Source organism: Hyaena hyaena, unplaced genomic scaffold (genome assembly GCF_003009895.1).
Source record: "Hyaena hyaena isolate Hyena2069 unplaced genomic scaffold, ASM300989v1 scaffold_227, whole genome shotgun sequence".
NCBI lineage: Eukaryota > Metazoa > Chordata > Mammalia > Carnivora > Hyaenidae > Hyaena > Hyaena hyaena.
In genome coordinates this window covers 2,271,019-2,292,010 of record NW_024080859.1, presented here as the reverse complement: position 1 = coordinate 2,292,010, position 20,992 = coordinate 2,271,019, and the positions used below count along the sequence as shown (strand labels likewise).

General features: G+C 59.8%; 1 protein-coding gene across 1 annotated transcript in view; it reads right to left on the bottom strand.

Moving 5' to 3' along the window:
* NOTCH3 (notch receptor 3) overlaps window positions 1–20,268 on the bottom strand; it is a 37,264-nt gene extending 16,996 nt beyond the window's left edge. The window contains exons 1-24 of the mRNA XM_039243281.1: window positions 20,151–20,268; window positions 17,544–17,622; window positions 13,378–13,520; window positions 12,956–13,294; window positions 12,746–12,868; window positions 12,425–12,658; window positions 11,650–11,805; window positions 11,375–11,560; window positions 10,643–10,756; window positions 10,048–10,161; window positions 9,258–9,491; window positions 9,040–9,150; window positions 8,197–8,389; window positions 7,971–8,122; window positions 7,634–7,747; window positions 7,011–7,166; window positions 5,644–5,869; window positions 4,997–5,198; window positions 4,728–4,881; window positions 4,113–4,297; window positions 3,412–3,544; window positions 3,068–3,325; window positions 2,867–2,985; window positions 1,927–2,492 (exon numbers count right to left, since the gene is read on the bottom strand). Coding sequence (XP_039099212.1) covers window positions 1,927–2,492; window positions 2,867–2,985; window positions 3,068–3,325; window positions 3,412–3,544; window positions 4,113–4,297; window positions 4,728–4,881; window positions 4,997–5,198; window positions 5,644–5,869; window positions 7,011–7,166; window positions 7,634–7,747; window positions 7,971–8,122; window positions 8,197–8,389; window positions 9,040–9,150; window positions 9,258–9,491; window positions 10,048–10,161; window positions 10,643–10,756; window positions 11,375–11,560; window positions 11,650–11,805; window positions 12,425–12,658; window positions 12,746–12,868; window positions 12,956–13,294; window positions 13,378–13,520; window positions 17,544–17,622; window positions 20,151–20,268 — 4,409 coding nt within the window. The remainder of the gene's footprint in view (window positions 1–1,926; window positions 2,493–2,866; window positions 2,986–3,067; window positions 3,326–3,411; window positions 3,545–4,112; window positions 4,298–4,727; window positions 4,882–4,996; window positions 5,199–5,643; window positions 5,870–7,010; window positions 7,167–7,633; window positions 7,748–7,970; window positions 8,123–8,196; window positions 8,390–9,039; window positions 9,151–9,257; window positions 9,492–10,047; window positions 10,162–10,642; window positions 10,757–11,374; window positions 11,561–11,649; window positions 11,806–12,424; window positions 12,659–12,745; window positions 12,869–12,955; window positions 13,295–13,377; window positions 13,521–17,543; window positions 17,623–20,150) is intronic.
* Between the last annotated feature and the right edge of the window lie 724 nt (window positions 20,269–20,992).

The window sequence follows — 20,992 nt, the reverse complement described above, 5'->3', positions numbered from 1 at the left end:
TTTTTTAACTTTTTTACCTTTTTGCTTTTTTATAGTTTTTGTCCCCGGCAAAGTAAGAGACCGTGGTCTTTTTTTGTAAGATAAATTTTGGCATAGAGAGTTGATCTATAAAGAACAAGCTAAGTGTGTTAGTGATACGTTAAAACTGCCTTCTACCAATACATTCTTTCATTAACATTAAAAACCAACACTTGTGGGGGCCTGGCTGGCTCAGTCGGTTGACCCTCCGACTTCAGCTCAGGTCATGATCTCACAGTTCATGGGTTCGAGCCCCGTGTCAGGCTCTGTGCTGACAGCTCAGAGCCTGGAGCCTGCTTCAGATTCTGTGTCTCACTCTCTGCCCCTCCCCCTCTCATGCTCTGTCTCTCTCTGTCTCAAGAATAAATAAAACATTTAAAAAAAAAAGATGAAGGGGCAGAATACTCAGCCTTTCAACTACACACCAGTAAAAGCTAAATGTAAACACACATGTACACACACGGTGCTCTTTGGAACTAAATGCTAAGGAGAAAAATGAAGCAGGGGAAGTGTAGGGGTGGCCAGGGAGGAGCCAGGTGGCTTCCTCGGGGAAGAATATTCCAGAAAGAGAGAACAGCCAGTCAGTGCAAAGACCCTAAGGTGGGACCAAGCTGGGGGTATCTGAGAAATGGCAGAGGCCAGCCAGGGTGAGCGAGGAGGGGAGTGGGGGACAATGAGGACAGGGACATAAAAGTGAGAAAAGGGTTCCAGGCAGACACAGGGACACAAGAAGCAGAGTTGGGGCCACCGGGTTGTGGGGGGGGGGCTCAGTCGGTTAGGGGGTCTGACTCTTGATTGCAGCTCAGGTCATGATCTTGCGGTTCCTGCGTTCAAGCCTCACATCGGGCTCTGCACTGACAGTGCGGAGCCTTATTGGGATTCCCTCTCTCTCTCTGCGCCCCTCCCCCACTCATAAGGTTTCTCTCAAACTTAAAAAAAAAGAGGCAGAGCACAGGATGGACAGATGGAATGAGACAGAAAGACAGGGCTCATGAATTGACAGACAGGGGTAGAAGATGGGCTGGGATAGAGAGGTAGGGGCGTGGACAGAGGAACAGGCATAGAGAGAGGCAAAAATGGGGAGTGGATGGACAGAAGGACAGACAGAAGAGACACACGGATGAATGTGGATGAAGAGGCACAGAGATGAACGGACACATAGACTGGCATAAGAACAGACAGATGGGGGGGGCACCTGGGTGACTCAGTCGGTTAAGCGTCCGACTTCGGCTCAGGTCATGATCTCACCGTTCGTGGGTTCGAGCCCCGTGTCGGGCTCTGTGCTGACTGCCAGCTCAGAGCCTGGAGACTGTTTCAGATTCTGTGTCCCCCCTCCCCCTCCCGGCCCTCCCCTGCTCATGCTGTCTCTCTCTCAGAAATAAATAAGATGTTAAAAATTAAAAAAAAAAAAAAAAGAATAGATAGATGGATGGACAGGTGAGGTTCAAGGATGGACCAGAAGAGGCATAGACAGACATTTGGGTGTCTGGAGGAATGAAAGGAATTCATGGATGCACAGAACAAAGTCCAAGATGGACGACAAGGACGCAGGGAGAGACAGATGGAGTGCACGGGCAGAAAGACAGGCAGGCAGGGCACATGGATGGACAGACGGATGGACAAACAGGTGATGGTATGTGTGGATGGAGGGCAGTGGCACATGGATGGGCAGATGAGATGCACAGACAGACAAACAGCACTTGGCTGGGCAGACAGAATACACCAAGAAACGGAGGGGGCAAACGTATGAACGGTTCCACAGTCTAAAGAGGGACTGACGTTAGGGAAATGAATGGGCAGATAGAGAAGCGGGACTCGTGGATGGGCAGGTGTGGCTCATGGACAGAGAAGACACGGACTGAGGGCGAACGATGGAATGGATGGCAGACAGCAGACGGAGGGGCTCACTTGCAGGCGCGGTCCCGGCCGCCCGCGCGGCAATCGAAGTTGTCATAGAGGCAGGCGGGCGAGCTGCAGGCGGGGTCGCAGCGGCTGTTGTTGAAGAGGCGCCAGCACTGCAGCGCCGCGCACTGCCGCCAGGGGTCGCCCACGCTCAGCGAGCAGTCGCCGCCGTCCCAGCCGCAGCCCGGGCTGTTGCACTCTCGGTCGCAGCGCTTGTCCCCGCTCTTGGCCTCGCAGGCGGCGCTCGGGCACAGCGGCTCCTCAGGGGCCTCGGGCGCCGCCGCGGGCACCTCGCAGCGCGGTCCATCCCAGCCTGGCGCGCACGCGCAGCGGAAGAAAGGTGCAAGGGGCGCTGGGCCGCAGGAGCCGCCGTGGAGGCAGGGGGAGGCCAGGCAGCTGGCGTTGGCGGGCCCCGGCGGCGACCCCCGCGAGCCCCGGCAGTCGGGCCCCGCCAGTCCCGGGGGGCAGGCGCAGCGCGGCCCCCGGACCGTCTGCTGGCACGGGACGCCTGCCGGGCACTGCAGCTCCCGGCAGGAGCGCGCCACCCGCTCGCAACGCGGGCCCCAGAACGGCTGCGGACCGGGCAGGGGAGAGGGGAGGGAGGGATTTGGAAGGGTGGAGAAGAGAGAGAGGGGAGAATAGGGGTGAGGGCTTCAGAAGGTTGAGGCTCCAATCTCCCCAGGTCCAGGTCCCTCCACACCTCTCCCCCCCCCCCCATTGGAGGCCCCACCTTGCAGATAAGCCCCGCCTTCCCCAGGAGGCCTTGTCTTCAAACCCCAGTGGGCGCCAGTGGGCCCCAAACACACACACACACACACACACAGTGTCCAGGTATTTTCAGTATTTCTCAGAAACCCCCTTCCCTTCCGCTTCTTCTCCCCTAAAGCCACATCCTCCATCGTGGCCATGCTCGCACTCCTCTCCCAGGGGCCCTGAGGGGACCTACGGGAATGCAGCGGCAGGTGAATGTCAGCATGCCCCCAGGTCCTGGGCTGGGACGGCACTGGCCTCCGTGCTGGCATGGCTGGGACTCGCAGGGAGACAGGACGGTCTGACAGCGGGGACCTGGACAAGCGGGAGCAGGTGGATCAGCCGCAGTGTAGGCAGCGGGGCAGGATCCCAGGGCCGGCGCCTCCCCCACGCTTACCTGTGAAGCCTGTACGACAGAGGCAGCGGAAGCCCCCACCTGGGTCCTGCAGACAATCCCGAGTGTGTGCCTCGTGGCAGGCACCCGGGTGACACTCATTGATGTCTGCCTCACAGCGCAGGCCGGTGTACCCGGGGGGGCAGGTGCAGCGGAAGCCACCCACGAGGTCCACGCAGGTACCATTGTGCAGGCAGCGGGGGCCCTGGTCCAGGGGCGGGCCTGGGCCACAATCATCCTCATTAATCTCACAGAGCACGCCTTGGGGAGGGGAAGATGAGGGAGCAGTCAGGAAGGGATGGAGACCCACGCTCCCTTCCTGTCCCCCACCCCTGGCCCTGGCGTACCCAGCGTTCCCGGGGGGCAGGAGCAGAGATAGCGGGCCACGAGGTCAATGCAGAAGCCCCCGTTCTGGCAGGGCTGGGAGGCACACTCATCCACATCCGCCTCACAGTTGTCCCCAGTGTAGCCAGCTGGACACTGCAGTGATGTGAGACAGGGATCACTAAGCCCGGGGGGGACACAGATCCTCCCCGCGAAGACACGGAGATGGCAGTACCAAAAGACATACAGTCTTCCAAAGCACAGAGGCACAACCAGTGTGCAGAACACACACGCAGTACAAGGGAGCCCACTCAGACCCAGAGGCCACCCAGATACGGAGAGTTACAGACACACCCAATGCAGAGGGACCCACACATACAAACGCACAGGACAGACACACAGGAGCTACACCCAGATACCCGGATACACCCAAAACACATGGAACAGACACGCCAGCACACGCATTCACACCCAAAAAGACAGGGCACCCAGAGCGGTACGAGGTACATCCAGGAAACAATGAAAGACAAAGACAGCCCCGTTGGACAGAACGTCCCTTAGATCAACCGAGAAATACACCACACGATGACACCCAGAGACAGAAGAGCAAAAACCCAGACATGTCCAGAGAGAGCCACGCCCACACCAGGTCACAGACACACAGAAGTGTGCGCGCGCGCACCCAGAATGACACCCACACTCCGCGACTCGGGGCGCCCCTTACCTCGCACACATAACCACCCATGTAGCCACGGCAGGTGCCCCCGTGCTGGCAGCGCTGGGCAGAGCAGGGGTCCACCTCCTGTTCACAGTGGCTTCCGGTGCGGCCTTCCGGACACACGCAATAGTGGGAATTGTCCTTGTCCACACACTGCCCACCAGTCTGACACAGCTCTTCCAGCCGCACCCCTGCACAGAGGAGAGCGGTGTCAGGCATGCACTTGCCCCTCCCTGCCAGCATCACTCACGGCATCACCAAACACCCCTGCTGGCCTCGGTCACCAGGGTCTCACACACATTGCATCTTGTTGTCACACATCTCCCCACACTGGCACCATCTCGGTCACGAACACATAAACACACACCCACACCTCTCCTGCCCACATAGCGCAGTCACACACAGCATCTCAGACGTCATCCCAGCCACCTCAGGGCGACAGAGGCGTACACCATCCTGGCCCTGGCCGGCTGTCACACCGTCACACATCCACAAACACTCAGCCACACACCCCATGCCGCCCACATGCTCTGTCATACCCGTATTCGGCTCACATTAGCAAGAAGTCTGTGCACACACACCCTCGCGAGCCCCGCACCCCGCCTCTGTGCTCCCCCTCACCGATCTGGGCTGCAGCCTCCCTGCAGGGCACGCTCCGGATGTCACAGATGCGGCCGCTCCACCCCGGAGGGCAAAGGCAGTAGAAGGAGGTCCCGGTCCGGGCACAGTGACCCCCGTTCTGACAGGGCGCGCGGCTGCACCAGTCTACCAGTGTCTGGAGGGGAAGCTCTCAGCGTCTCAGCGACGACCTCCCAGAAGCCGCACCCCAGCTTCCCCAGGGTCCCGGACCCTCCAAATGCCTCCCCCGGGCCCCCGATGACCACACCCACCTGGCACTGAGCGCCAGTGAAGCCCTCGGGGCAGGTGCAGCGGAAGCCGGGGTGGGCGGCAGTGCAGACGCCCCCATGCAGGCAGGGCCGAGAGAGGCAGGGGTCGGCCTCGTGTTGGCAGTGTGCGCCCGTGTAGCCGGGGCGGCACTGGCAGCTGAACGAATTCACGCCGTCCACGCAGGTCCCGCCGTGGAAGCAGGAGCTGGAGGGAACGGAAGTGCAGGCCAGGCCGGTCAGGCTCCACCCCCAGGCAGGCCCCGCCTTCCTGGCCCCTCTTGGGTCGGGGCGCACTCTCTGACCCCCCTTATGCCCACCCCCAGCAGAGGCTGCAGCTGCTGCAGAGGTTCTCCACCCGCCCCCCACCCCCCCGCCTCCTGTCCCTTAGCCCCAACTTACCAAGTACTTGAGAACTAAGGTGGGAGCCACACGGAAGCCCCACCCCGCCCCGGCCTGGCCCCCTCAGGGACCAGCGTCCCCTAAGGTGACCTCCAAACAGACGCAGGGACCCTTCCCGGACGCTGCTCCATCGAATCAGAGTTGTGACGTGGGTGCCACGCCGGGAACCCCCATCTTGTCCCCTTCCTTCGCCCGTTCCCCACCCCGGCCGACGCCAGTACCCCTGAGCTCCCAGCAGAGGCGCCACACACCTGGGGCTGCAGTCGGGTAGGTCCTGCTCACAGCGGGAGCCGCCATATCCAGGTGGGCAGGTGCAGGTGAAGGAGGCCACGTGGTCGGTGCAGGTGCCCGGGCCACAGGGGCTGCTCAGACACTCGTCCACATCGCGGGCACAGCGGGGACCGGCAAAGCCAGGGAGGCAGGAGCATGAAAAGGAGCCCACGCCATCCTGGCAGGAGCCACCATTCAGGCAGGGGTCTAGGGTCCGAAGGGAGGAGGCCCGGTCATACACCTGACCCCCGTCAGCCCAGCCTGCCCCAGCCGTGCCTTTCACAGAGGGCAATCGGGAGGCAACCAGGCTTAACTGAGAGGGTCTCCTCCGGTCAGAGGGATCAAATTCTGTCCCCTCTGCGGCTTCATCTCCTCCCTAATGTGGAAACCTCACGTCTGTGCAAGGAGGAGCGGGATGGGGGAGCCGAAAGGTCCCTTCGAGCTGCCAAGCTGCCAAGCACATGCTGCGGGTTAGTTATATCTACTTAATTCCTCGTCCAGACCTGTGCTGGCCAGGATAGTGACCACTGGCCACATGTGGCTATTAAGCCCTTGACAGGTGCCTAGTCCAAATTGGGATGTGCCGTAAGAGTAAACCACGGGGCGCCTGGGTGGCTCCGTCGGTTGGGCGTCCGACTTCGGCTCAGGTCATGATCTCGCAGTTCGTGGGTTCGGGCCCCGCATCGGGCTCTGGGCTGACAGCTCAGAGCCTAGAGCCTGCTTCAGATTCTGTGTCTCCCTCTCTCTCTGACCCTCCCCTGCTCATGCGGTCTCTCTCTCTCTCTCAGAAATAAATAAAACATTAAAAAAATAAAATAAAATAAGAGTAAAATACACACTGGATTTCTGATTTTGAAGACTTGGTGTAAAAAATGTAAAATATCTCAAAAACCTTTATCGATTACATGTCGAAATGACATTTTATATATTGGTTCAATTAAAATATATTATTAAATTTAATCTTTTTTTTTTTTTTTTTGCTTTTTCAATGTGGCTGCTAGACAAATTTTAAGTGTACATGTGGCTTGCATTGTTGGTCTATCAGAAAATGTTCCCGGGGGACCCATGGGGGGCCTGTTATGTTCCCCTTTACGCATAATGTTAACTTGTTCGCTGCCAGAGGCAGTCTACAGGCTTCAGACAGACCTGTGCTCCAATCGCAGCGCAACCCTCTGCTTGCTGTGTGACCTTGGGCAAATCACTTGACCTCTCTGGGGCCTCAGTTTCCATAAAATGGGGAAAGAGCACAGTGACGAGAAAATGGAAGGACAGTGCTAGGCACCCAGTGTGGACTTCATGAACACGTTCTCCAGGGCAGCACCCGCCCTGGGAACTCCCCGGAACTCACTGGGGTCACAGTCATCGATGTCCTGATCACAGGAGGGGCCGCTGTACCCCCCATGGCAGGTGCAGCTGAAACTCCCCGCCAGGTTGGTGCAAGTCCCGTGGGGGCCACAGGGCGAGGGGCCAGCACATTCATCCACATCCTGCTGGCATCGTGGGCCTGGGGATGGGGAGAAAGGTGATATCTAAGGTTAGAGGGGACCAGGTAGGGGCTGCTTCAGAACCTGAAGGCTGAGATGAGTGAAGAGAGGAATAAGCCACGTTCTCATTTGCCCCTGGGTGTTTTACACGTGCTATTCCCAAACTGCCTTCCCTTTATTTCAGTGGGTAGCGAATGAATCCATTCTGACTGAGGTCTGCCCTTCCAGGAAGGTGTCCCCAAACCCTCCACCTGAGTCCTAGCTTCCCCATCCCCAAATCCCTTCCTTTCCCCCAAAACTGACCACACGGGCTGCGAGCGTCTGCGTCCAGCTCGGTCCCTTCTTAAAAAGAAGCCCCTCAAAACCCAGACTTTTTTGTCTTCTGTTTTTCTTCTGTAAGGTTCCCTCTGGGTCCCCAGCACCACCCGGTATGCAGCAGGGTGCAGAGGAGGGGAAGGGGAGGGGCGGGAGGAAGCACGTGGTGTACCTTGCCATCCAGGGAGGCAGGAGCACACAGGCAGCTGGCCAGGGGCAGACTCGCAGTGGCCCCCATGCTCACAGGGGTTTGGGGTACAGGGGGATGGCAGCTCACACTGACGGCCTGTGGGGGGCGCCAGGCAGAGTGAGATACTCTTGAGAGACTCCTTGTCCCCATCCTCCCCCAGGGTCCCCACCTTGATACCCACCTCCAAAGGCCCTGGGGGTGGGGGGAAGAGGAAAAGGAAAAGAAGGCAAATGTAAAGGAGGGAGAGTGGAGCAGGAAGGAAACGAGAAGGGAGAAGTGGGGAGGAAGAGCCGGGGGTGGGAATGTGGGGGACACGCACCCTGGACACCAGGGGCACAGGTGCAGCGGAAGCCCATTCCATCGCTGGTACAAGTGCCGCCAGACCGGCAGGGCTGGGATTCACAGGCATCTCGAGCAAGGCTCTGGCTGCATCGGGGGCCGCTCCAGCCAGGCTCACACACGCAGTGGAACCTGGGAGGAAAGGCAGTCAGGGAGTGCATGTGGGCAGGGGGGCCTCAGGGGATGGGGCGGGGGAGAGGCCTCACCCTCCAGGTGCGTTGTGGCAGACGCCGTGACTGCAGGGCTCTTGCGCACAGGGATGGCTCGGGGGAAGGCAGAGCGGGGGCAGGGAGCCAGGGGGGCAGAGGCAGCGGAAGCCATTCTCCCCATCCACGCAGGAGCCTCCGTCACCGCACGGGCTGGACGCACACTCGTTGATCTCCACGTTGCAAAGGGGCCCTGGGGAGTGCGAAGGCAACTTCATCCCAGGACGAGGACGATGGTGCCAACGGGCAAAGACAACCTTGTCCCATTTAGCACGGCCACGTCCTTGACCGTCTCATTATCTTATTTCGCTCTTGGACAAATTAGGACAGCCACCGCCTCAACCTAGAGCTACCTTGCCCCAGATCGTACTCGTCCCCAAACTAAATGAAGTCACCTTCATTTTCATCAAGGATTACTTTGGTCCCATGAAGAAACACCCCCATCCCTGAGTCTGGACACCCTCATCTGAGTTCCAGGACGACTTTGAGCTGATATGTGGACAACCTCAGACCAGTAAGATAGCATAATCTCAGGACTAAGCATAGACAGTCTCATTGGACAAGCATCTGCAAAGAGAAGGGCAAACTCAGCAAAGAATGGGGTGATTTCACCTTTGCCCCAAAAAGCCTCCCTTCCTGGGTGGCTCAGTCGGTTAAGTGTCCGACTTCAGCTCAGGTCATGATCTCGAGATTTGTGGGTTCAAGCCCTGCGTCGAGTTCTGTGCTGCCAGCTCAGAGCCTAGAGTCTGTGTCTCCCTCTCTCTGTGTCCCTCCCCCACTTGCACTCTGCCTCTCTCTCAAAAATGTAAAAAATACCCCGTCCCACGGCAGCCACTTGCCCACCTGTGAAGCCAGGCTGGCAGACACAGTCATAGCGGTTGATGCCATCCCGGCAGACTCCAAAGGTGCAGGGGTTGCTGGCACAGTCATCAATGTTCACCTCGCAGTTCACTCCTGGGGAAGGGAACCATGACAGGGGTAGCCACCATTGAGCCCCACCAGGGGCACCATTCCCAAACCCTCTGTCCCCTCCGGATGTACGGTTTCAGCCCCAGCCCCACCTGTGGTGCCAGGAGGGCAGCGGCAGAGATACTTGTCCACCAAGTCTAGACATTTGCCTCCGTGGCGGCAGGGCTGGCTGCGGCACTCGTCCACCTGGCTCTCACAGCGCGTGCCTGTGTATCCCGGGGCACAGGCGCACGAGAAGCTGGCAATGCCATCTACGCAGCGCCCGTGGTGGCACGGGTCCGGGGAGCAGTCATCCACGTTGCGCTCACACAGAGTGCCTTCAAAGCCTGGGGGACCAAGGCGTCAGGCTCCACCCACTTGCCAAGTCCTGCCCACGGCCGTGGTCTCGGCCCAATCCCAGCCCACCTCTACCTCGGGCCCTGCCCATCTAATTAGCAGGAGGTGGGCTTAATTCAGGTTCCGCCCCCAACTCCACCCGGCTCCAGGCTCCGGGATTTGCCCCTGGCCAAGACACTTGCACAGATAAACCCCACCCCAGGCCGAAACCGGCTTTCAGTCCTTACGCTATCAGCCCTGTTCCACCTCACTCTACGCTCTAGAGTAGAAATGGAGACACATGGGAAGCGCCTGGGGATAGAGGACTTTGGACACGCCCCCTCCAACTTTTGCACTCAGTGGCTGCCAGACCCATTGGCCCCTCCCCTACCTAGCCTTACCACGGCTAAGGGCCATCATTGGCTCCGCCCCCTGGCTGTCATTGGTTCTACTCAGGGCCTGTCTTGCTGTGGCCCCGCCCCCAAACTGCCCCCTAGGCTGTTATTTGCCTTCTCTCTCCCTTGCCCCGCCTCCAGACGCTTGCTGGCCTGGCAACGGCCTTCTCACCCTCTGCGCAGCGGCATTCGTAACCGTCGGGCTGATCCACACATTTGGCTCCATTCCGGCAGGGTGTGCTCGCGCACTCATCCACATCCAGCTGACACATGGCCCCGCTGAAGCCTTAGGGTAGGGAGAGGGATGGGCAGAGGCCCAGACAGCATCAGAGAAGTCACCCCTTGCCAGCCCTGCCTTGTTTGGGTGGGATGACCATTTACTTAGTTTTAAATTAATTTCAGGGGCGCCTGGGTGGCTCTGTCGGTTAAGCATCCGACTTCGGCTCAGGTCATGATCTCACGATTCGTGAGTTCCAGCCCCGCACTGGGCTCTGTGCTGACAGCTGAGAGCCTGGAGCCTGCTTCAGATTCTGTGTCTCCTCTCTCTCCCCCTCCCTTACTCACACTCTCTCTCTCAAAAATAAACATTAAACACATTTTTTTATTTAAAAAAATTTAAAAAAAATAAATTAATTTCAACGTTTTTCATAGCATCTGGTTTCTGTTACAATAATTTGCCACTAACATGGTCCTAACGGCCCCCACCCTACAGCCTTTGCCTCTGCAGGGACCTGTCTTTTTCAGGCTCCCTGGCCCAGGGTCCTCACCTGAAGGGCAGGTGCAGCTGAAGCCGTTGACTCTGTCCTTGCAGACCCCGCCATTGACACATGGGCTGCTCTGACACTCATCCATGTCCACCTCGCAATAAGTGCCTGTAAAGCCTAGCGAGTGAAGGAGGGGGGTTAGGGCAGTGGGGGTTGGCCTCGGGCCGAAAGGGAAAGCAAGTGGGAAGGCATTCCCTTTCCTACTCATAGATAGTTCCCTGAGCCTTGCTTGGCCTTGACCCCCAGCCCAACCCTAGATTCAGCTTTTGGCCTTATGATGGACCCTCGGCCAGCTGTGGCTCCAACTGATCCAAGGATGATGAGACTTGCCTTCAGACCACCCTCTTCCCTTTGCAGTCCTCAGTCTACCAGCCCCAGAGCCAACCACAGCCTTGGACCCACCCCAGCAAAAGTGCAAGTCCGCAGGCTCCACTGTAACTCACAGTAGCCCCTGGTTCCGCTCTTGTATCATCCCCACCCTCCAGCGGATCCGAAGCCACAGACTCCACTCCCTGCCCACCTGAGGTTCTGAGGACTCCATTTGATCAGGCCCCTAGTCTTGCACAAAGATTCTGCTCTGGCCCAGCCTCCACCTCATTCCAGGCTTCAGTCTCTCCGGGTCCCGTTCCAGCCCCACTTTCACTGTGTGTGTGGCGGGGGTGCTCCTTGCTGTCTGCAGGGTTCCCTCACTCACCCCCAGCCTCAGGCTCCGCCCCCACCACACCCACCACGCACCTGCCATGCAGATGCAGGTGAACTGGCCTATGCGGTCGAGGCATGTGGCCTGGTTGCGGCAGGGCCCCGATAGGCACTCGTTGACATCAGTCTCGCAGCGCGGGCCGGTGTACCCACGGCCACACTGGCACAGGAAGGAGCCCTGTGTGTTCACACACCGGCCCAGGTGCTCACACGGGTTGGCGCCTGCAAGGGGAGGCATCGGCAGTGTGAGTGCGGGTGGCTAAGGACCTGCCTCTCCCCCCCCCACCTCTCAGACCGTGCCCCCCCCTCACCAATGGAGCACTCGTCTACATCCTGGTCACATGCCCCGCCGGTGAAGCCTGGTGGACAGGTGCAGATGGCCCGTCCATTCACTGGGTTCGTGTCACAGATAGCATCCTCGTGACAGGGATTGCTGACACAGGCATCATCCAGATGACACAGAAGCCCTGGCAAGGAATAGGCAGAGTTCAAGGGCGGACCCTCCAGCTCTGCCCAAAGATCCCACATCCCTCACTTATTGTTTTGTGTTTTGTTTCTATTAACCTTCAGTGTATTTAGTAACTATTTTCCCAATCATCGATGATGAAAACTTTCAAATGGACCAAAGAGTTAATTCATACACGCACCACCTAGCTTAAACTAGTGTAAGCCTTATGTATCTTTTCTCTTGAACCATTTGCAAATGAGTTGGAAACATCCACGTATTGTTTTAAAATCCGCTGACTCCTTTTCTGATTCTATACCCTCAACCCGTGGCTCATGGAGTATCCTCCCTCTGACATCCCCCGCCCTCCATATCCAAGTCCTCTTCCCAAACACCTTCCCTGACCTTTGCCACTTGCAAAAGTCCCCTCTCCTCAGTCACAGGATAGCTCTCCATCCCCACGGCTACTGCCCTGGACTGTGGGCCAGCCTTTTCTCGGGCCTCTCCCCGCCTCACCCTGCACCCCATAGCTGGCCTCCAACCTAATTATGCTATCGCTCAGGTCAGAGTGGATCCATCCTTTCCCCCACCGTGGAACCATCATTGGCTCCCTGCTGCCTACAAGGAAAACAGCCACTCACCAGTCTTGCCCATGGGACAGGCACAGTAGAACGAAGCCACGCGGTCATGGCAGGTGGCCCCGTGGAAGCACACGGCCGTGGCACAGTCATCGATATTCTGACTGCAGCTCTCGCCTGTCCAGCCATTGACGCAGACACAGCTGTGGCCGCCCAGTGTGTTGAAGCAGGTGCCCCCGTTGTGGCAAGCGTTGGGCTGCAGCTGACATTCATCCACATCCTCCGTGCAGAACTGGCCTGTGGCACACACACGCGCCTGTGCAGCCACCCAACGCATGCCCACCCGACGCCCACCACCTGGCTGCTCTCGGCCCTGGGGCTTACCTGTCCATTCAGGAGGGCACTGGCAATTGTAGGTGTTGACGCCGTCCACACACGTGCCGCCATTGAGACATCGGTGCCCTGGACAGTCGTCCACATTCACTTCACAGTTCTGGCCCTTGAACCCTAGCAGAGGAGGAGGAGGCAAAGACGGTCACCGCTGGGCTGGCCTGCTGCCTGTCCACTCCTCCTCCCAGGGAGCAGCTCCCTCACCAGGGAGGCAGGCGCAGTCGTAGGTGAGATCGCCACTCTGTCTACATGTGCCCCCGTTTCGGCATGGCGAGGGGGCGCAGGGCACTGCGGCGTTCTCACACAGTGGCCCCGTGTAGCCAGCGGGGCACTGGCAGCGGAAGGACCCGGGCGTGTTGAGGCAGGTGCCACCATGGCGGCACGGCGCTCCCACGCGGCACTCATCCACATCGCTTCGGCAGCTGCGGCCCTGGTAGCCGGGCGGGCAGGAGCAGAGGTACCGGCCATCGGGTCCCACAGAGCAGCGGGCACCGTGGCTACAGGGGCTGCCGAGGCAGGGGTCCGGCAGGGAGCAGTCGGGACCTAGCGGGCCCAGGAGAGGGTGAGCTCGGGCCGTGCACATCCTTGGTTGCCTCGGGCTCGCCTCCCCCAGACCCATCCCTTACCTCGGAAGCCACGCGGGCAGCGGCAGGAGAAGCGGGCAGTGCCTGCCACCACCGAGCTCTGGCAGACGCCGCGGCCAGCACAGGGGCCCGAATGGCACGGGTCCTCCAGCTGGCACCGCTCGCCCACCCATCCTGGAGGGCACCTGTGGGCAGAGATAGCGTAGTACAGGGCAGTACTAGGATGGCAGGGGGGCAGGAGAAGCCCAGGCACAAAGGTACACACAGGACGGACAACTAGCAGCGGCGCCTGGGCTGCCCAGTCGGTTAAGTCAACTCTGGATTTCGTCTCAGGTCGTGATTTCACGGTTCCGGAGATGGAGCCCTGCATCTGGCTCTGGGCTGACAGCTCAGAGCCTGCTTGGGATGCTCTCTCTCTTCCTCTCTCTGCCCCTTCCCTGCTCGTTTGCTCACACGAGTGCGCACGTGCTCTCTCTTTCTCTCAAAAATAAACATTAAACGCGCGCGCGCACACACACGAGCAGACAGCCCAACAAACAGGCACACTCATCCATCCACGCGACAAATATTCACTGAGTACCTACTATGTTCTTAGCAATAGGAATACAGTCGCAAACGCGATAAAAGTCGTCCCCGCCCTCCTTATCCTCACGGCCAAGTTGGGCAAAGAGAAGACACACAAATAACAAATTATATCACATGCCAGCATGGGGTGGTGAGGGCCACCAAGAGTTTAGCGGGTTCTGAGTGACGGCCCCAGAAAAGGCATGCCCATGTCCCAGAACATGCGTCTCTGACCTTATTTGGAAAAAAGAATCTTTGCGGATGTAACTAAGTGACAGACATCAAGATGTGATCATCCTGGATTTTCAAAATGGGCCTTAAAGCCGTTGGCAGAGGGGGATTTGGGAGGAAGCGTTAAAGGTCACATGAAGACAGAAACAGACATGAGAGTGTTGCGCCCACTCGCCACGGAGCACCTGAAACCACTAGAAGGTGGAAGAGGCCAGGAAGGACCCTCCTGAAAACCCCCTGGGGACCCAGGGCTGCCAACACCCCGATTTCAGACTTCCGGCCTCCGGAACTGTGAGAACCAATCTCTGCTGTTTTAAACCACCCAGGGGTTTTTTTTTTGTAATTTGTTATGGCAGCCAAGGATAAGACACAGGAGAAGGGAGGTGAGCGAAGACGGAAGACTAGCAGGATATTTTCAGCCTGCGGAAGGTACTGTGAAGAAGAGCCTTCCAGGCGGGAGAAACACAAGGTCTCAGACTCCAGAAGACCACCTCTCAGGCGCGCAGGCACACACGCACACAGACTCAGAAACACACAGTTGGACACGCTGGCCTGGCGAACATCCAGACCCTAAGCCACAACGCAGGTCACAGATGCGTAGCTCTTCTGTGGAGAGAGTAACTCTCATACATCCTCCTGGCCTTTCCTGGAGGCACAGCAACCCTTCCCGCCACCGGGAGGAGGAGGTGGACGCCAATTCTGGCCTCTCTCACGGGGACCGAGTCCTTCAGCCTGCACCCCCTTCCCCAAATCCACCAAGGCAACCTTGAGTGTGAAGGAGATCGGGCGGTTGGGCTTGAGGCCGGAAACCCCGGGAGAGACACCGGCGGAGGGGGGAAGAGGAGGTTGGGCAGGGGGGAGGGGGGAAGAGGAGGTTGGGCAGGGGGGAGGGGGGAAGAGGAGGCAGGACTGGTAAGAAGGTCCCGGTCCCGCCCCCGACGCTGCCCACCCCCCGCGCAGCCCCTCCCTCGGGTTGGTCCCAGTCGCTTGGGGCTGGCCTCGGGCAGCTGACTCAGTCGCTAGCGTCACCCACAAGACTCCCCCACCCTGGCCCCCAGTGAAACAGGCCGGGGCACGGCAGGGTAGGGGTGCCAGTGGCGTTAAGGCGGGAGGCCCCGGCTCCCAGACCCCTCCCCCAAAGACCCGCAGGGCCCGGACGTCGGTGAGGACCGAGCGCCAAGAGGGGGCGCGCCGCGCCGGGCTCCGGGGACTGCGGGTCCCACCGCCAGGCAGGGCGCGGCCGCGCGGGCCCCCTCCCGACGCCCCGGGCGGGTTCCCACGCTCTGCGCCCCGCTCCCCTGCCGACCGGTCGGGCAGGTTCCAGCCTCTGCCCGCGCCCCGCCCCACTGCCTGGGCTTTGGGGGAAACCGACAGGGGAGAGGAGACTTGGTTGGGGGTCGGCGGGAGGGGAGGGGGAGGGGGTGCGGCGAGGGCTAGGAGACAGAGACCAGGGCTTGAGAAGCTACTTTGAGGAAGGGGCTTGGGGGATCCATGGGTGTGTGTGTGGGGTGACAGACTGGGGAGTCCCTGAAAAGATACGAGTGTTTAGAACCTTGAAAGCGATTGGGGGGCCCATGGGGAGTGGTTCCCACGGCCCACCTCTGGGGAGAGCCCGCTCCACTCCGGACAGTCCGCGCTCCGGGAGGCCGCGCGAGCCGGTGATTCACCTGTTGAGGGGCGGGGCAGCCGCGGCAGCATTCACCTGTCGGCAGTATTCCAGGTGCGGAGCTCCACTGCGCAGGCGCCCGGCTCCGCGGCTCCGCCTCCCAGGTGAGTGGCTCCAGATAAGGTCGCACTTTCCCCCACCCCCACCATCTCAGGCTCCCGACCCGAGGAACCCGTTGAGCCAGGCTGAGCCCCTACCTGGGTGAGCCCAAGTGGGTCTCCAGTCAAAGTACGTGTGTAACTTCAAAGGGGCTCTCCTGGATCTAAAGTCACCCCCAAAACCACCCAGCTTGCGCCTGGCACACATGTTGTTGAATACATGAATACGTTATTGAATCAATCAATGGCTACTAGGTGATGTGCTATTACTAATGAGGATATTATAAAAGGAATCTAGCATTTCCCCCATAACCTTCAGATGTTGCCCTTCATGACACCGATTTCCCGAGCCCCTACCATTATTAGCATTCATGGAGCATTTACTGTATACGCTGAGCACTGTGCTGAGTTCATCACATGAAGAGTCTCTTAATCTTTACAATCAACCTCATAAAGGAATTCTTGACCCATTTTCCAGATGCAAAAACAGGTTCAAAGAGCTCAAAGCACTTGCTCAAGGTATCCCAGAGCCCAGAATTCAATTTCTTAACGTTTACTTTTGAGAGAGAAAGCAAGAGAATCCAAAGCAGGCTCCAGGCTCTGAGCTGTCAGCACCAAGCCTGACATGGTGCTTGAACTCATGAACTGCGAGATCATGACCTGAGCCAAACTCAGAGGCTTAACCGACTGAGCCACCCAGGCGCCCCTCCCAGAGCCCAGAATTCAAACTGAGCTCTGTCTCCATCTGCTCAGTTCTTTCCCAGCCCCCGCTCTGCTCCTCCCAGCTCTCCGCCTTGCCTTGTATCATCTAACAACTGAATTTTTGAACCCCTTCATGGTCACAAGCCAGGAAGGAGCACCCATATTTCACAGATGCAGTGAGATTCAGAGAGAAGTGACTACCCCAAGGTCACACAACAATAGAGTGGCAGCGCAGGGCTGTATTACACGGCTCCTGTGTCCCCCCGCCCCCACCAAATGTTGATATATGGGAGGATCCAACTGAGGTACCCACTACTGCCAAGATCTGTTAATTGAATAATAACTACCTCCATCAGAGGCTTTACATGTGACTTCAGGCAGCCAAGAACTCTGTGAAGCAGGCATTAGTGCACGCCTGTTTTCCAGACGAGGACATTGAAGCTTAAAGAGTTTGAGTCCCAGGCAGTGAGCAACACGGTGTGGGATTTGAACCCAGGCCAGGCAGACTGCAGAGCCCCTGCTCTCAACCTTACTCATTTCTTTTTCTTTCTTTCTTTTTTTTAATGTTTTATTTATTTCTAGGAGAGAGAGAGAGACAGCGCGAGCAGGGGAGGGTCAGAGAGAGAGGGAGACACAGAATCTGAAGCAAGCTCCAGGCTCTGAGCTGGCAGTCAGCACAGAGCCCGACACGGGGCTCGAACCCACGAACCGCGAGATGATGACCTAATCGAAAGTCGGACGCTTAACCGACTAAGCCACCCAGGCGCCCCAAACCTTACTCATTTCTTAACCCTGCTCGATTCCGATGGGGAAACAAGAAGTTGCCCAAACCATACACATGTAGAAAGTGGTAGAGACATCTGCGGTGGACACAGAGGCGAGGGGAGAAGACAGGCAACCTCCCCCCCCACACAGGACCCACTGATGGCTCAGAGCCAGGCACTCACAGGCAGGCAGCCTCCCGGGAGGGCAGCTGGGTGCAACGACCTCCATTCATGCACGGGCTTCCGTCCAGGCAGGGGGGGGCTGTGGGGAGGAGAGCGAAGGAAAGTGGGGGGTCAGCCAGGCACCCAAGAACCCAAGTGCAGAGTGGCAGAGCCCATCTTCCCCCCCCCAAGGGAACAGCTGCAACGAGCTGGGGGTGTTTCTGTGGGTGCATGGAGCCCCCCCACCCACAGTTCCCACGGCCCCCCGCCCCAGCCCCAGCTGTTGGGGCTGCAGCTGTCCCTGCCAGCTCAAGCCCTGGGAACCACAAGGCAGGGGCGGGCAGGAGGAGGTGCTGACTTGTGCCAGATGTGGGGACTCAGGAAGCTGCCAGAATGGGGGGTGCAAAGGCAGGAAGTGAGGGTCCTGGGCATTAGAGGGAGGTCTGGGGCCATGCGCCCAGACCCCAGGGTAATGGAGAGGGCAGGGGTAGGGAGGCCTGGGGGCCATGGTTCTCACTTCCCCCTGATGTTGGACATCTGCTCCAGCTGGGCAGACCTGAACAGTGCTCTGCTGAGAGGGCCCAAGGCAGGTACCCCTCGCACAGCCAACACTGGGTGTTGCAGGGATAGGGTGTGGTTTGAAGGGAGGGGCAGCTGGCACTAGGCATGTGCTGCCCTGTCCAGCGTCCCCATCCCTGAGGGCTGTGTCCCTCTGAGGTGTGGCAGTCTAACTGTCCCGCCAGACTGGTCTGGGGTGCGGCTGGGTGTGAGCTAGTGGAGAGTTGTGTGTGATGGCAGGTGTGGGGCCTGTGTGTGTGTGTGTGTGTGTGTGTGTGTGTGCCCTCGCTGGTCACAGATAGAGGGAGATGGAGGGAGATAGAGAAAGGCAGAGACAGATACAAAAAAGGAAGCTAGAAGCAAGCTGCCTCAGAGAAGAGAGAGATGTGCAGAGACACAGAGGGAGAGACGGAATAAGGTGAGCTGGACCTGAGAACAAGACAACGAGGCCTGTGTCCCCTTCCTCAGGGGATAAGCAGAGACAGGACCCTACCACCCGGACAGGGCCGGTGCCTGTGAACTCACCCTAGGGGGCCATATGATGAGCCACGTGTGTGTGCACTTGAAGTCCATGTGTGTACACACGCCCGTGCTGTGATGTGCAGTCCGGACCTGCGGTGGGTCCCTGTGCGTGGACGTTATCTGGGCACACAGCTGTGTGTGTGTGACCGCTGTGTTCTCAGGTGTGTCTGTGTGCGCGTTGGATGTGACCGTCTGCCTGCACGTATAAACTGGGTGTGGGCATGTCTTGGATCCGTGTCTACATGTGCTGAATGTGTGTGCAGGCAACGCGTGCAGGGCCTTGGGCTGGTGACCCATGGTACCTAGGAACACGGGTGATTGTACGAGTACGAATGTCAGTGTGTGAGCTGTGTGTCCACGTCTGCGGGTGTCGTGTGTGTGTGCGTGTGCGCGCGCACGTCTACGTCTCTGTATGTGTGACCCAGGGCTGTGTGTGCCTGCAAGTGTGTGACAGGCCATGTGTGTGAGCGCTGGCCCCGCGGAGGCGGCAGCTCCTGCCCGATCCTGCCCGATCGGGCACCGGGCTGGGCTGTGGAGGCCCTTCCCTCCCAGCGCAGAGTCGCACGGAGGCTCCCTGGGACCCCGGACCACGGCCGCTCTGGCCGCGTATCTCTTCCGCCGGCCAGGCCTCCCTTGGGGGTGTGCGCCCCCGCAGCCCCCGCCCAGACCCCGCCGCCCGTCCCGCTTTGTCTGGCAAAGAAAGCGCGAGGCCAGCCGGGGGGGAGGGGGTGTCTAGACGGCGCGGCCATTGTCCCGAGCGGGGGAAGGGAGAGCGGGGAGGGGGAGGGGCGGGGGGCCCCCGGCCGGCTGGGGAGGGGCTCAGGCTGCGGGGACTGGGCGCTAGAGCTGGAGCGGAGCACGTGGGCTCGCGCCCCCCGCCCTCCTTTTCCCTCCCCTCGCGGGGGCGGGGTCCCGGGGCCGCCGGGTCCCTGCGGCCAAGGGAGGGAGCGGGGCCGCGGGCGGGGAAAGGGGCGCGGGCGCCGCTGCGGCTCCCGCTCCAACTCCAGCTCCGGGTCTTGCCGCGCTCCGGCCTGAGAAGTTTTCCCCGAGTTCAGAGCTCCGAGAACTTCGCGCCCCCTCCCCGTCGCCCGCCCGGCCCGGCCAGGCCGGCCCTGGGTGTGTAGGGGGCTTTTGTGCGAGGGGTCCCCAGCCTGGGGGTACTGAGGCTCCAATTCGTGACCTTCCCGGGACTCCAGACGGGTGTGCATTGGGAGCGTGCTCCAGATCCTTGGTTCCCCCGATCTCGCGTCCCTGATCCCTGCACCTCAAGCTCCCAGCCCCTGATTCCTGAGTCCCTACACCCCCAACTCTGATCTCTCCTGGGCTCGTAATCTGCGGACCTCTGAGGCCCTGCCCCCTCCCCCCATTGAGTCCCTGCGCCCCCCCCCCCCGGGATTGGCACGTAGCCCCCGGACTCCTGTGCTCACAGCCCCTGCTCTGGGCCTTGGGGCCAGCCCTCCAGCCCCAGACTCGGGGGTCCTTAAACTCCGCTCTTACCCTCCCCCAACCCACCCACCCAGTCCCGACCGCCAGGTCCCAGCCCCTCACCTGCAGCCCCGGGCCCCGCTAGCAGTAGCAACAGGGGCAGCGCCCGCACGGGCAGCAGCGGTGGCGGCGCCGACATCGGGAGACGGCGGCGGCGGCGGCCCCGGGTCCCCGGCCCCATGGCGGCCGGCCGCGACCCTCCCTCCTCCCTCCTCCCTTCTTCCCTGGGCTCCGGGCGCGTCCCGGGCCAGCCTCCGCGCCGCCAACTTCGCCAAAGTGAGGCTGCCGGGCCGCCCCGCCCCCAGCCCTGGGCGGCTCGCCCCGCCCCGGGGCCGGCCCTGTGCTCCCCCGCCCCCCCACCCCAGCCCGGCCTCCCGGGGTCCCTGCCCACCCTCCACCCACACAGCCTGGGACCCGCAGATCCTTGGAAACTCAGGCCAGCCATGCGGTGAGGCGTGGGCTGAATCCGCGGTGACAGACACACCAGCCTCGTCAACACCCACGCTCCCAACACACACTCAGAGCCCGGGGACGCACACAGAGCCAGGGCACAGACACAGATCCCCGAAAACTGAGGCCAGGCACGTCCTAGGAATCCCATGCACACACAACCACCCTGCCCCATCGCAGACATACGCGCATAGAGCTTCAAGAGGACTGAAAATATAAGACACAAACCCAAAATTCAGGCCCAGCCAGGCCTTAAGCCTGGGGCAGCATTTGCAGCCTCAGACCCCAGACACATATTAGGAAGGAGCCTCATGGATGTGAGTGCACACACACACACACACACACGCTCACACACACACTCTCTCTCTCACACACACACACACATGCCTTCTTAATCTCAGCTCTCCTGGAAAGCACCCCTCTTCCTCCTTACTACCCTCCGTAAACCCCAAAGG